Source organism: Rhinatrema bivittatum, chromosome 4, assembly GCF_901001135.1.
Source record: "Rhinatrema bivittatum chromosome 4, aRhiBiv1.1, whole genome shotgun sequence".
Taxonomy (NCBI): domain Eukaryota; kingdom Metazoa; phylum Chordata; class Amphibia; order Gymnophiona; family Rhinatrematidae; genus Rhinatrema; species Rhinatrema bivittatum.
Genome location: NC_042618.1, coordinates 163,098,663 through 163,111,823, shown reverse-complemented (window position 1 = coordinate 163,111,823; position 13,161 = coordinate 163,098,663). Strand labels below are relative to the sequence as shown.

The following is a 13,161-nucleotide window of genomic DNA, read 5'->3' as shown; positions in this document are numbered from 1 at the left end:
CCTCATCTTTTTATTGAGCTGTACTGGCATATGCAGTCATGCTCATGCCTAGCTGACTCTGTACTATTTAAACCCTATGTACATTGTTTTTTTTTCATTGGTCTGATGAAGGGCCCAAAACTCCTGAAACTTAATCAGAGATGTAATGAGTTAGTCCAACAAAAGTGGGCTTAGTGGTTAAAGCAGCTGGCTAAGAACTAGAAAAGCAAAGGTAAAATCCCAATGACACTCCTTTAGACTTTGGGCAAGTCACTTCACCCTCCACTGCCTCAGGTACAAAATTTGAGACCAATCTATAAAATATGTGAGCAAAGATTTAGCTCACATTTTCTTTACTCACTCACTGTGCATTAAAAACCTGTGCACTGGATTTCAGTGCACAGTTTTATTGCACAGGTTACATTTTTTTTTAAACTTGTGATGCAGTAAGCTAATGGCATGCTAAGGCATCATTAGCTAAAACATGCACATACCAAATTAAAATGTGCGGTCACCACACGCTGACTGTGCGCTTTAACATGGAGAGGAGGGGTGTCCCTGGAAACAAATAGCCGAGAGTGCAGCCAGATAGCCAGATACATCCATACTTATCCGGCTGAGTGGCGGCGGGTAACTGCAGCCAGATAACTGGGTAGGTCTGAACTTAGCTGGCTATCTGGCTGCGGTTACCTGCTGCCACTTAGCCAGATAAGTACAGATTGATCCAGCTACCAAGCCGATGCAGTACAAGAAGGGAAAACTCATTTTTTTTATTGCCTGTCCCTTGGTTTGAAGAGCCAGCACAGCACTACTAGAAACTTTTCTCCATGCCTGACCAGGTGAAAAGTTTCCAGTGTTAAAAAAAAAAAAAAAAAAAGTGAGTTCAGCCAGCACACCTGTCTGCTTTGGGAAGGCATACGTAGTGCCCTCATTAGCATGGAGTTTCCATGGGAGGGCCTCACATTTTTTGATGTATGTTTTCTGAGCATAAAACCCCTTGCTGCATCTGCAGTAAGGTTTACACGTGCATAATGTGTGTTCTACTGATGGTGAAACTTTGCATTTGAACGAACACACCTCTTTGCATCTGCCTGACAGGAAAAAATGAGTTACATTGGCAAGCTAAATATAAAACATTAAGACAGGCTACAAGAGAATTTGAAAAGAAGCTGGCTGTAGAGGGAAAATCTCATAATAAAATCTTTTTTTTTTTTTTACTATATCAGAAGCTGGAAGCCTGTGGGGGAGTCAGCTGGATGATTAGATGATCAAGGGGTTAAAGGTGCTCTTAGGGAAGATAAGGCCATCCCAGAAAGACTAAACAAACTATTTTCTTCAGTGTTTACTAACTAGGATGTTAGGGAGATACCTGTTCCAGAAATGGTTTTCAAGTGTGGTGATTCAGATGAATTCAACCAAATCACCGTGAACATGGAAAATGTAGTAGGCCAGATTGATAAAGTAAAGAGTAGCAAATCCCCTGGACCAGATGGTATACACCCCAGGGTTCTGAAAGAACTACAAAATGAAATTTCATATCTATTACTAATAATTTGTAATCTATTGTTTCAATTGTACATTGTACCTGAAGACTGGAGGGTGGTCAGTGTAACCTCAATATCTAAAAGGGGCTCCAGGGATGATCTTGGAAACAATAGACCAGTGAGTCTGACTTCAGTTCCAAGAAAAATAGTGGAAACTATTCTAAAGAACAAAATCACAGTACATTTAGATAAACATGGTTTAATGGGACATAGCCAGCATGGATTTACCCAAGGGAAGTCTTGCCTCACAAATCTACCTCATATTTTTGAAGGGTTAATAAATATGTGGATAAAGGTGAGCTGGTAGATTTCGTGTATTTGGATTTTCATAAGGCGTTTGACAAGGTTCCTGTTGTGAATCTGGTACAAAAGTGGACCCTTAGCCCGAGGTGATGTTGGTGCTATCCGTGGGGGAGACCCCCACAGATCCCCACCATCGGGAGGTGAGGCCGGACGGGAAGCAGAGGCCAGCGGGAGCTTCGCCACTACCAGCCCACGTTCCCCGCAGGTGGAGTCCTTGGGTACCGGGGCCGGATCGTCTTAGGTGGGCCCCTGCATGGACGATCCTGAAGGCACGGCATGACGAAGCGGAGAGTCACGAGGGTCCGAAGGCCGAGGCAGACCCAGTGATCAACCAGGTCTGATCACTGTGGGTGTGACATGATGCTGAGCTCAATGGACCCAGCATGGTACGTCATCTTATTATTTTATTTTACATTATCCTAAAAACCCAATAAATCAGTTTTAGCTTAGAATCACTCCTTTAGCTCGGTAATTCAGTTAAGTCAAAGCACTCAGCCTCAGAAGAGAGACCTTCAGCTCCAGCCAGCAGGTCTAAACTGCCAGCTGAATATCAATCCAGTGGCTCCACTGATTTGTGTTATAATACTGTTAAAATGTCTAAATCAACTTGGGGTAATAGTAATCACACTATTAAGGTTAGAGAAGCTTTGCTGGCATCTGTGCTGCTGCAAATGGGCAGTGCTTAGCCGGTTAGACAAATTACTTCTTCCTACCCTCTGCTGGTGAAGTTGAGCCCTGGGAGATACATGGGTGAGACTGCCTTTCAGGCAGATTCAATAAGAAGAGCGGGAGAATGGGTGCTCCGTGTAAAGTGTCCGCTCTCCCAACGCGCGCCCAACCACCTCTCCTGGGTGCGCGATCCTGTATTTAAATGAGGGGTCACGCTAAAAAGGAGGCTCTAGGGACAATAGCACATCCCTAGGGCCTCCTTGTTAGCGGCAACCCCAGGAGAGGTGGCTGTCAGCAGGTTCAGGAAAGAGATGCTCAATTTTACGATCGTCAGTTTCCCGAACCTGCTGACAGCCATAGGTTAGGAAAACGTTCGCCGGTAAAATTAAATGTCCGTTCCCCTAACCTGACCGGCCAGCACAGAAGGGCCGCACATTTTACTTTCAGTATCCCGGGTGAATAATTAATAGCCTCATCAACATGCATTTGCATGTGATGAGTGCTATTAGTTTCCAGGGGGGAGGGGGGGGGGCGCGTTTTCGATGCTCTAAGTCTAAACCCTTTACAGTATAAGGGGTAACAGACATGCGTCGAAAATGCTCGGCCGAGCGCACCTTACAACATCGTGATTAATACCTCAAACCTTATTTAACATTCATTGGCTAAAGCAGCATAGTTGGGGCTATAATGAATTAATCTAGTGATTCAATAAAAAAGGAAAAGTGCCAAAAAAAAAAAAAAAAAAGTTTAAGGCTCATTTATTAAGTGAACAAATTGTTTCGGTTTTTTTTTTTTTATGCCATAAATACAGACCCAAACTACAAGTGTACATCGAAAATAAGTTCATACAGAGGAAAACCTAGTCTTTACAGTTTCTTTATTACAAATGAGGAGTGAAGCAAGCTGCGGTGGCGACCCCCTTCCATTCCTGTGCTGCGAAAGCAGAATGAGAGCAGCCCTGCTTTGTCTGTCCATGGGCCCCGAGAGGGGCGGGGAAGGCCTCAGGCGCGCTCGCAGTCGGAGGCGTCCAGGGACAGGTACACGTGCGCCGTGCACTGGAACGTGTTCGTGCCGTCCGGGAGCAGCTGGCAGCTCTGCAGAGAGGGCGAAATGTCCGTCACGCACACGGCCTGCAGCGGAAGAGAGAGAAAAAAAGACAGGCTCAAAAGAGACGGGCACCTGCCGGGGCACCGCAGAGGGGCGAGCGCCTGCCTCTCTCTCTCTCTCTCTGGGGCTAGCGGATGCTTTAGGAGGCAAAGTGTTCGGGCTAAGGGAGAAATGTGCACGATTCCTCCCCTCCCCAAATTTCATTTGCACAGGGGGTGGGAAATAGCCCAGACTGAGAGTCCTTTGAGCCCAACTGGAGTGGAGCTACATCAAGAATATGGTTTTAAGTGCCAAATTTATTAAGGGGGCGGGGCGTTAGTGAAACAGGATCGGTCTTTTTCCTGTCAGGCTGCGGTCGGGATCCATCCTCCTCAGTCATCAGACCTAAAGTTGTATGCGGGGGGGGGGGCGGAAGCGACTGCAGGAAACAGATTTGGTTCCATATTCAGCGCTACTCGGCGGTCCTCAGCGCCGCATGCACTTATCCGGGTGACTGTTTATTCAGCTGAAATTAACCGGATAAGAAGAGACACTCAGGTGGGCTAGCACTGAATGTCGGCGTTTATCCGGATAACCAACAGACCCTTAGGTTCTTTAAGCCGAATAAAAAGTTAGCCGGATATATGCCGACTGCTCAAGCGTTCGGATAGCCCGTACAGCGCTGTTTCTCCCACTATGTCCGAACCTAGCCGGACAAATGGCACTGATTATCCGGCTTGCAACCCGGTTATGCTTCTGACCTTGTTTTTGTATTCCTTTCCTCAGACTTCAGGCCTGACTGCAGGGTCTCAACAGAAGAGCTGTGGATTTATTTCACAGTCTGAGCCACTGCTTTGTTTTTAGTTTTATAAATCTTTTAAATAAATAAATATTTTAAATAAATAAATATTTTAAATAAATAAATATTTCAGAGAAATACAAGTGCCCAGTCCTGGAAAGAGAGCGCGTCGGGGATGGGGTGGTGGTCATAGAGCTTGCTGGGTGGGAGCAGCCACATCTTTCTGTCGCTGCTCCCTCGCAGTTCCTACAGCCTCACCCTGCTCTTAAATAAAGCAACTGGATACAAGGAATGCATTTCTTTGTATTTAGTGCAAGTGGCACCGCAGGGAGTTTAAAACACCTGTTGAGGGTCAAGCAGTCAGAAGTAAAGTGGTAGGATCGGAACGTGGGTTCCTGGCCATGTGCTGTGGCCGGGGTTGGACTTTTATGGAAGGTGTCTCTGGAAGAATCGCGTTTTGTCAGTACTAAAGGACCCGTGTGCCCGCCTCTTTAAGTTCAGCTCTGGTTACGTAGCAGTATACCTGCTCCCCGCCAGCAGCCCTCCGACCTCCCTGCACTCCCACTCAATCTTTCTCTATTCCGGAAAAGAAATAGTTCCCATACAATAATAAATAATGGAGAAAAATGTCATTGCAGTACTTAATACAGAGCGGTAAAGCAGCCCTGGAAAGGTTTCGTCTTGTACTCTCTTCCGAACCGTAGGAAGCCCCTTCCCTTAGAGTCTTCCATTTCTTGCCCCCGTTCCCAGTCTCTGTTCCATCTTTTGCCCCTTGCTTCTCGATCTCTTCTCCTCTTGCTCTATTGATCTCTCTGCCTCTTCTTCAGGTTTTTTTCCTCCCTCCTTCCCCGCTTTTTGGTGTCTTGTCATTCGTCTCTTTCTCTCTCGCTCCCTCCTCCCCGATCATTTATCCCATTTACTCCTCGCTTGATACTCTCGTCCCCTAATTGCTGTCTTGCCCTCTTCTCTCTGTTACTCTCCCCCTCTTCTCCTCCTTCTGCTACTCTCCCCTTCTTCAGGTCTTGCACGTTCCCTCCTCGCTCGTTTACTCTCTCCCACTCTTCTGGACGACTCGCCCCATTCCCTTTTACTTGCTTCCCCTTCTTCGTGACTTGCCCCGTTCCCTCCTCGCTCATTTACTCTCTCCTCCTCTTTTTGATGTCTTGCCCCGTTCCCTTTTCAACGTTCTCCCTCTCCTTGACCCCTATTCCCCGTTCTTTCCTCGCGCTCTCCTTCTTTTTCTTGGTCTTAGCCCTCCTCCATCCTCTCCCCACCCCCCACCTCCCACCTCCCACCTCCCTGATGTCTTACCGCGTTGCCTCCCCGCTCCCCTTCAGCTTGACGTCTTCCCCCGTTCCCTCCTCGCTTTTTCCCTCCCCCTCCTCCTTCTTCTTGCCCTCTTGCCCTTCTCTCTTCGCACTCACCATGCTTTTGAGGAGGGCTCCCTGCCTCTGACCCCCGAGCTCGGCCATGCCCTCGGCGCTCTCCGAGCGGCGGCTGTAGGGGGAGCGGCGGATTCCGGACAGCAGCCCCGAGGCTCTGCCCACCGAATAGAAGTTGGGGCCGGTGCTCTGCTTGTACCAGGCGTGGGCAGCAGGAGGGCAGCAGAGCAGCAGCCAGAGGGCGCAGCAGAACAGCAGGAGCCTGGGCGAGCTGGGCATGGTGCTCGGAGCCGGCGGCGGCAGGAGGCTGAGCCGCAGCTCCTCCGTGGCTTCTTATATAGGAGGCAGCTCCGGGGGAGGGAGGGAGAGAAAAGGGAGGGCGAGGATGAATAGGGAAGGGTTGGAATAATCTGAGGCTTTTCCACTTCAGATTTCAGCAGACACCGGTGGTGATGGGTCGGGGGGGTGGCAATGGTCCATTGAGCCCGGCATCCTCTCCCCCCCCCCCTCCTCAGTGGTCAGTGTGGGTCACTTCGAAGAACCCAGCAGATTCCATTCCATGTTGCTCATTCCTAGATGTAGAAAATGATGATCTATTTCTACCTATCTGATAATTGTTAATGGACTCCCCCCCCCCCCCCCCCCCCCCAGAAAATGATCCAAATCTTCTTAAAACCTAGTTATGCTATTAACCTTGAGAATAGCTTCCACCAAAAAAGTCCAGAGCTTAACTGAAAATTGACAGAAAACTTGCTTTCTTAACATGTTACTAATTTCATTGTGTCCCCTAGTCCTAGGTACTCTGTGAAGGGTGATCAAGTGTTTCCTATTAAAGGTTCCATACCGCTCATGATTTTATAAACCTCTGTCGGTTCTTCTCCAGATTAAAGAACCCTAATCTGTTTAGTTTTTTTCTCATATCATTTTTGTTGCCCTTCTCTGTATCTTTTCTAGTTATATTTGTTTGGTTTTTTTGTTTGTTTTTTTTTATTATATCCTGCTGGATCCAGAACTGCGCATACTCCTCAAGCAGGCCGGTGCAATACCCGGGTGCCCAATTTAATATTTAAATAGGCTGCCGCGGTAAAAATGAAGCGCTGGGGAAAATTGTGCATCCCTTGGCCTCCTTTGCGTCAGCGCCCAGGAGAGGTGGCTGGCAGTGGGTTAGGAAAACAGATGCTGAATTTGACGAGCATCTGTTTTCCTAACCTGTGCACAGCCATGGATTAGGAAAATGGACGCTTGTTAATTAAGCGACCATTTTCCTAACCTGACTGCTGGGGACAATTTTTTTTTTTCGGTTCTCCTTTTTTTCAGTTCCTCTAATTTAATATCGTGGAGCTCCTCAAGAATTAATTTCTACTTTGGGGCAGGCAATTTTTGATACTTAAAAATGTGCACCTCGGGCACACTTTTTTTTTTGCATTGGGCGTAATGGCCAATAGCCTCAACAACATGAATGTATATGTGATGAGCGCTATTAGCTCCATACTGGTTTGGACGAGTGTTTTGGATGCACTAATCCCCTTATTGCATGAGGTTTTGGACACACGTGTAAAATGTGCATCCAAGAGCTTGTAAAGCTGTGCGCTTGACCGAGCACACTGTATTGCATCGGCCTGAAGGTGTGGCCTCACAATGGATTGATATAGATACAATATTTATTTATTCTGTTTTCTGAATAATTCCTAACATTCTATATACTTTTTGACTGCTATTACACACGGAGCTGAGGATTTCAAGGTTTTGTCTAGTGACTCCTTTTCCTGACTGGCTACTGGTAATGTGAATATTAAGGGTAATTATATTTGTAAATATAGAAGGTCATTTTATAATTCCCCACATAAGGGTAAAGGCTGCATGCACAATGTACAAGTCTTGCTGTACATTGCACAGTTTGTGATGAAAATAAGAACTTGCCATGCTGGGTCAGAGCAAGGGTCCATCAACCCCAGCATCCTGTTTCCAACAGAGGCCAAACCAAGCCACAAGAACCTGGCAATTACTCAAACACTAAGAAGATCCCATGCTACTGATGCAATTACTAGCAGTGGCTATTCCCTAAGTAAACTTGATTAATAGCCGTTAATGGACTTCTCCAAGAACTTCTCCAAAACGTTTTTGAACCCAGCTACACTAACTGCTCTAACCACATCCTCTGGCAACAAATTCCTTTTTTAATTGGCTGGGTATGCATGGAATTGTACACACACAAAGCTACACCTGTTCTAACCAGGTCATTTCTGCAGGGTAGCTTGTATGCACTATTGAAAATACAACAGTATGTGTGTAAGCAGTCTCAACTCTGCCCTCTGGCATGCCTGCTCCCAGTGTACATAAAAAATATGAAAAAAAAAAGATCATGCAAATACTTTTACAAGCACTGGACTCTGAAGGATTGTACCACTTACCCACCTAAAGCAGGGTTTTATGCACCTAAGTTGCTTGGAAAATTGGACTCATAGAGATCAAGTTTCGGGTAGTTTCTCTTTGAACATGAACATAAAACATTGCTGCTACAACTGCTGCTTGCTTTGCACTTCCTATTTTGTATGGTGGATGAAAGGGGTTAAAGAGGACATGTATTTGTTAAAATATCATGTACATGCACTATTTCCTTCCCCCACCCCATTCATTCTGGGAACATTTCCTCACCATCCAGCTCAAAATACCCGCAGGTGGCAGCTTGTGTATACTTTTAGCCGACTAGAGAAGGGCTGTTAACTTTTAAATCTGCTCTCCCCATTAGCAGTATTTTTCCCTTATTTGGATCACTTTGCACTCATTCATATTACATTTTATGTCATTTAGATGCCGTGTCCCACTCTTGCAAGGTTCTCCTGCAATTTGTCAGTTGGCTTATGGTTTAACTTTGAATATTTTTGGGTTATCTGTAAAAACCTGATCACTTCATTCATCACTCCATTTCCTAGATCATTAATGAATAATTTGAATATAGGTCTCAATCAACATCCCTGGAGCACTTTGCTATTCATCTTTTTCTACTGTGAAAGCTGACCATTCAGTTCTACTCCGTTCCTTTGCTTTTAACCAGTTACAAATCCATAATAGGAAACCACCACATCCCATGATTTTTTGATTTCCTGAATAATCTCTCAAGGAACTTTATCAAATGCCTTCTGAAAATCCAAATACACAAATTAATGTTATCCTGAAATGATACAATTATTTTCAATTACAGTTTCTGTGAATAGTATTGCAAACAGTACCAAAGCACTTGCTTGGGTATTATTTGGAACTGGGTCTTGGACATTCCATATTGGCTTAGACTGCAGGAGCCGATCTCCACTTCAGTGCACACAATTGCACCTGCTTTGAAGTTCATGCATAACTTGCCTTCCCTGACCTCACACCTCCCCAATTCTGCCTCCCTTTTCGGAGAGAGAATCACCAAAGAATGCTTGTGCACTGGGTTTATGCAGCGCAGATGTAATTCATAAGAAGGTGAGGTGCCATACTGAAACAGACCATCGAGCCCAGCATCCTGTCTCCTACAGGGACAGTCCAATCACTTGGAAGGGCCCAGAAGATCCTAATAGGAAAGTAAATTCCATGTTATTTATTGCCCAGAAGTAAGAGGTGAAGACACCCAAGATTTACTGACTAATTTGTTGTTGATGAACTTGTCCTCCAGAATTTTGTCCAAACCTTATTTTAAACTCCTCTGTCCTACTATCCTTGACCATATTTTCTGGCAACAAATGTCACAGCTTGTGTGTTGACTGAAAAAAAATGCTTTCTTAAATTTGATTTAAACCTTCTATTAGGAACTAGTTAGTAGGCCGAGTGCACATTTTAACTCCAGCAGGAAAAACATTCTCCCGGACTCATGATTTGTGCGCACAAAAACCAAGCATTTTTGTGTACATAAGTCTTTTAAGTACAGAAAACATGCTTTGTGAATACAAATGTTTTCTCCACACAATAGCACTTTCAGCACAGAAAATCTTGTGTGTGCATAAATCATATTTTATGCACAGAAAACATGTTATGTATGAAAAAACAAACCTGTTTTCTGTGCATAAAATCCCAACTACTTGCTTCTGTACATAGACTAATATTAGCCTTGGAAACTTTACTCTACCTTGGACTAGGAGTTAAGTTTCCAGTGCTAAGAAAACACAAGGTAAGCCAGTACATCTCTCTGCATTGAGAGTAATAGCTAATGTCATCATTAGCATGAAATTTGCACGAGGGTGCTGCTCTGCACGCACATTGTTGTGTGCTAAACTCTTTGCTGCATCAGCAGTAAAGTCTGAGCATAAAATGTGTGCGCAGAACCGTGTGATGTTCTCATTACTGCTGTCCTCATTTCTCCAGTGGCTACTAGAATATCTCTGAAGATCTCATCTATATACCTTTTCTTCCTCAGTTCCTAGTAACATTGTTCCTCCAATACAGCTCAGGGACTGCCAGCATGGAGATGGGGCCTCTCTATGTACCTGAAGGTCTACTCTTTGTACTTTTGTCTTGTTTTAGCTTCTTCAGGTAGCTTCCGGAGTCTGTACTTGTTCTCCAAGTGCTAGGAGCTCTTTGCATTGGAGGCAGTCATATAATGCGCTCACCACAAAGACTGGATAGCCCAAATCTTCTAACTGTCCCTCTAAGCTGAGCACGTGAGTGATCACTCATACATTTTGGAGCATTTGTCACAGGTTTTACATGCTCACATGCTTATTTTCTTCGTGCTATATATAGAAATGCAATGCTAATACTGGTGCTTAAAAATTAGTTTAAAAAAATTGTTGCTCACACATAAATTTTGTACATAGTTAGTCACTCCTTGGAGGGATCATTGACTGTTACCCTCTTGTATCTGACTTTCTTCCCTTTTGTTCTCCTTTCCCTCAGTATTCAGTACATGCAGCACCCTCTCCAAAGCACCAGTGTCCTACAGTCTAAGCATGCTAGCAGCAAATGCTATCATGTATTTCCCGAGGCTTGTTCTGGAAGTGAAGAGATTCCTCTGGTGGAGGCATAGTTATACATGCTGCCTTCTTTCCTGCTTTGCACCTCTTCCTTTCTGTGCTAGAGTAACTACCCTTTTTTTCTCTTTTAGCCTGTTAATGTAAGATATACAATAGCTTACAATGTATCAGTTGTCATTCTAGCCAAGCAATACATCCTACTGTTCGTTCTCACCTTTGGACAGTAAGTTATCTGCAATATTAAGTAAAACATATTGTAACCCCCAGCTCCTATGTTACATAAAGTACAGGTGTCCTTGTCTGGGGGCAGGAAGAATGATCACCAAAACTCTCTCTAGTGAAAAGACACACCAGGGTTAACTCCAGATGCTCTCACAAACAAGATAGTTTCCAAAACAGTCTCTTTATTTGGATATAGTAGCAAGAAAAATATTTATAGTCCATCTGATCAGGCAGATGAATGTGGTTAATGTATGTGGGTTTAAAAAAGGTTTGGACAAGTTCCTGGAGAAGTCCATAACCTATTAACCAAGTAGACCTAAAGAACAGCTATTACTTATCACTGCATGATAGCAGCATGAGATGTATTTACAGTTTTGGATCTTGCTGGATACTTGTGAGCTGGATTGGCCACTGTTGGAAACAGGATACTGGGCTTCATGGAGCCTTGGTTTGACACAGTATGGCAAATCCTTATGTTCCTATGAATAATTTGCAGTTCAGTATAGGAACACACTAGTCCCAATAGCTTGTAGTCAATTATTTACACTCCTCTCTGCTTATCAGTCTACTAGCCTGGATTCGGAGCAAACAACATCCAGGCAGGGATATACCCATTAGAAGGTGCCAGGTGCCTATTGCTATCTGGCACCGTACCCAGTTGCATAGGGTTATTAGTTTTCTTGGTTTGAACACATTGTTAAGAGTTTTAGGTCAAAGGGGATCAGGATCTCTTAAAGGCTCTTACACTGGGAGTGAGGGGACAGGCCAGACATTCTTTGTTCCCGTACGGTCTCTTCTTTGGGTCATTCTTATGTTAGCCCACTATAAGCGATCATTATCTGCAAGAGGTCATGTGGAATAACCATAGATACTAAAACTCTCTAATATGAACATTGTTATGACAAACTATTTTATATAAAGAATTTTGTATAGAAATGTATCTCAAAAATCATTTTACAAACTTTATAATTACAGATAATAGGTGGGACCTTCATTTTCATTTTATTTTTCTTAGGAATTTCAATATTATAATAAGAAAAATCAGTGGAAAAGTACATTTTCCACTGATTTTTATTTTGTTAATAACACTGAAATTAAAATATAGACCTATGGAGAATGTCTAGAGCTCAGGTCCAGGTCTATCTGCTTAGAACTATAGAATCCAATAGCATAAAATAATTTCTCTCTTGCACATGGCATGATGGCTCCTTGCATAGCTCTGGAGGCTTGCAGGGTCTGGTATCGCTGCTGCAGAGACTGTTAGCCACCCTCCCCATTCTTTGAGGACCCAGCTGTTCCGTATTGGCTTGATTTCACAGGACACTTCAGGATAATTAGCTAATTTCTCTACTGCTAATAAGTATTCATTGCAGCTCCTATACAGCCAGACACAAAGTGGGAAACATCTTGTACTCCATCAAGTCCATAGAAAGGCCTCAATAAGAGTCATTTTTAAGATTTCCAGACATTTTGTGGTACATCTTGAGTTTCTCCCATTCTCTCTTCTCTTTCCCTTGCTGTCTCCTTACTTTTCCCGATTCTGCTCTCTCAGACAGCGAGGTTGTTTTTCTGACCTGCAGGATATGATGCTGCTGCAGGAATTAGAAAGACAAATGTTCCATGTAACCCAATGCCAGCTACCGGCCACTAATAAAGCCGCAAACCAATTATTTCTGCATTTGAGAAATTACTCCACAAGTCTCATGTCCTTTGGAAATAATTTTAGGGATAGAATCTGTAATTCCCTGTTTCCAAAACAATGGATCCATTACATTCATATTTTTTTGCTGTCATTAAGCATAAAATAGATAAGAGACAGAACTACCTGAGCACTTGCTGCAAATTGCTAAAGGTGTAGGAAGTTAAGCTAACTGTGCACCTCTTCAGACCAGACCTGCACAAAGTGATTGATGGAGGTCATGTCACATCTCCTTTTAACTCTTCTATACGTTTACTTACATTGGAGACCCATGCTATGCAAATCTCTCTCATGCATATTCATTGTAATAGTGAAAACTTAACTGGTTAGATGGGCCTCCAGGAGAGGGTTGGGAAACACTGGGTTTGAATGGAACACAGAGCTGCTCATATAAAACAACGTGACAGGAGCTAGCACAATGGGGAAGGGCCCAGGGTTTGGACAGACACAGACAAATGGGATGGAGCTAACACAGGGAAGGCTAGCCTTATAATTCTGTTATATATTTAACCCCTTAAAATAAATCTGA

General features: G+C 44.0%; 1 protein-coding gene across 1 annotated transcript; it reads right to left on the bottom strand.

The window, feature by feature from the left end:
- Positions 1 to 3,253: 3,253 nt before the first annotated feature.
- Positions 3,254 to 6,190, bottom strand: NPB (neuropeptide B). Its single transcript, XM_029599071.1, has 2 exons — positions 5,805 to 6,190; positions 3,254 to 3,625 (listed from the first exon to the last, which is right to left on the bottom strand). The coding sequence occupies exons 1-2, from the start codon at positions 6,039 to 6,041 to the stop codon at positions 3,497 to 3,499; spliced, it is 366 nt and encodes a 121-aa protein (XP_029454931.1). The 5' UTR covers positions 6,042 to 6,190; the 3' UTR covers positions 3,254 to 3,496.
- Between the last annotated feature and the right edge of the window lie 6,971 nt (positions 6,191 to 13,161).

Bases quoted from the DNA above. Each gene is read 5' to 3' on its own strand.
- NPB (XM_029599071.1), bottom strand. From the start codon at position 6,041: ATGCCCAGCTCGCCCAGGCTCCTGCTGTTCTGCTGCGCCCTCTGGCTG. The intron at 3,626-5,804 runs GTGAGTGCGAAG...CTTCCGCTGCAG, and splicing joins GAGCCCTCCTCAAAAGCATG to GCCGTGTGCGTGACGGACAT.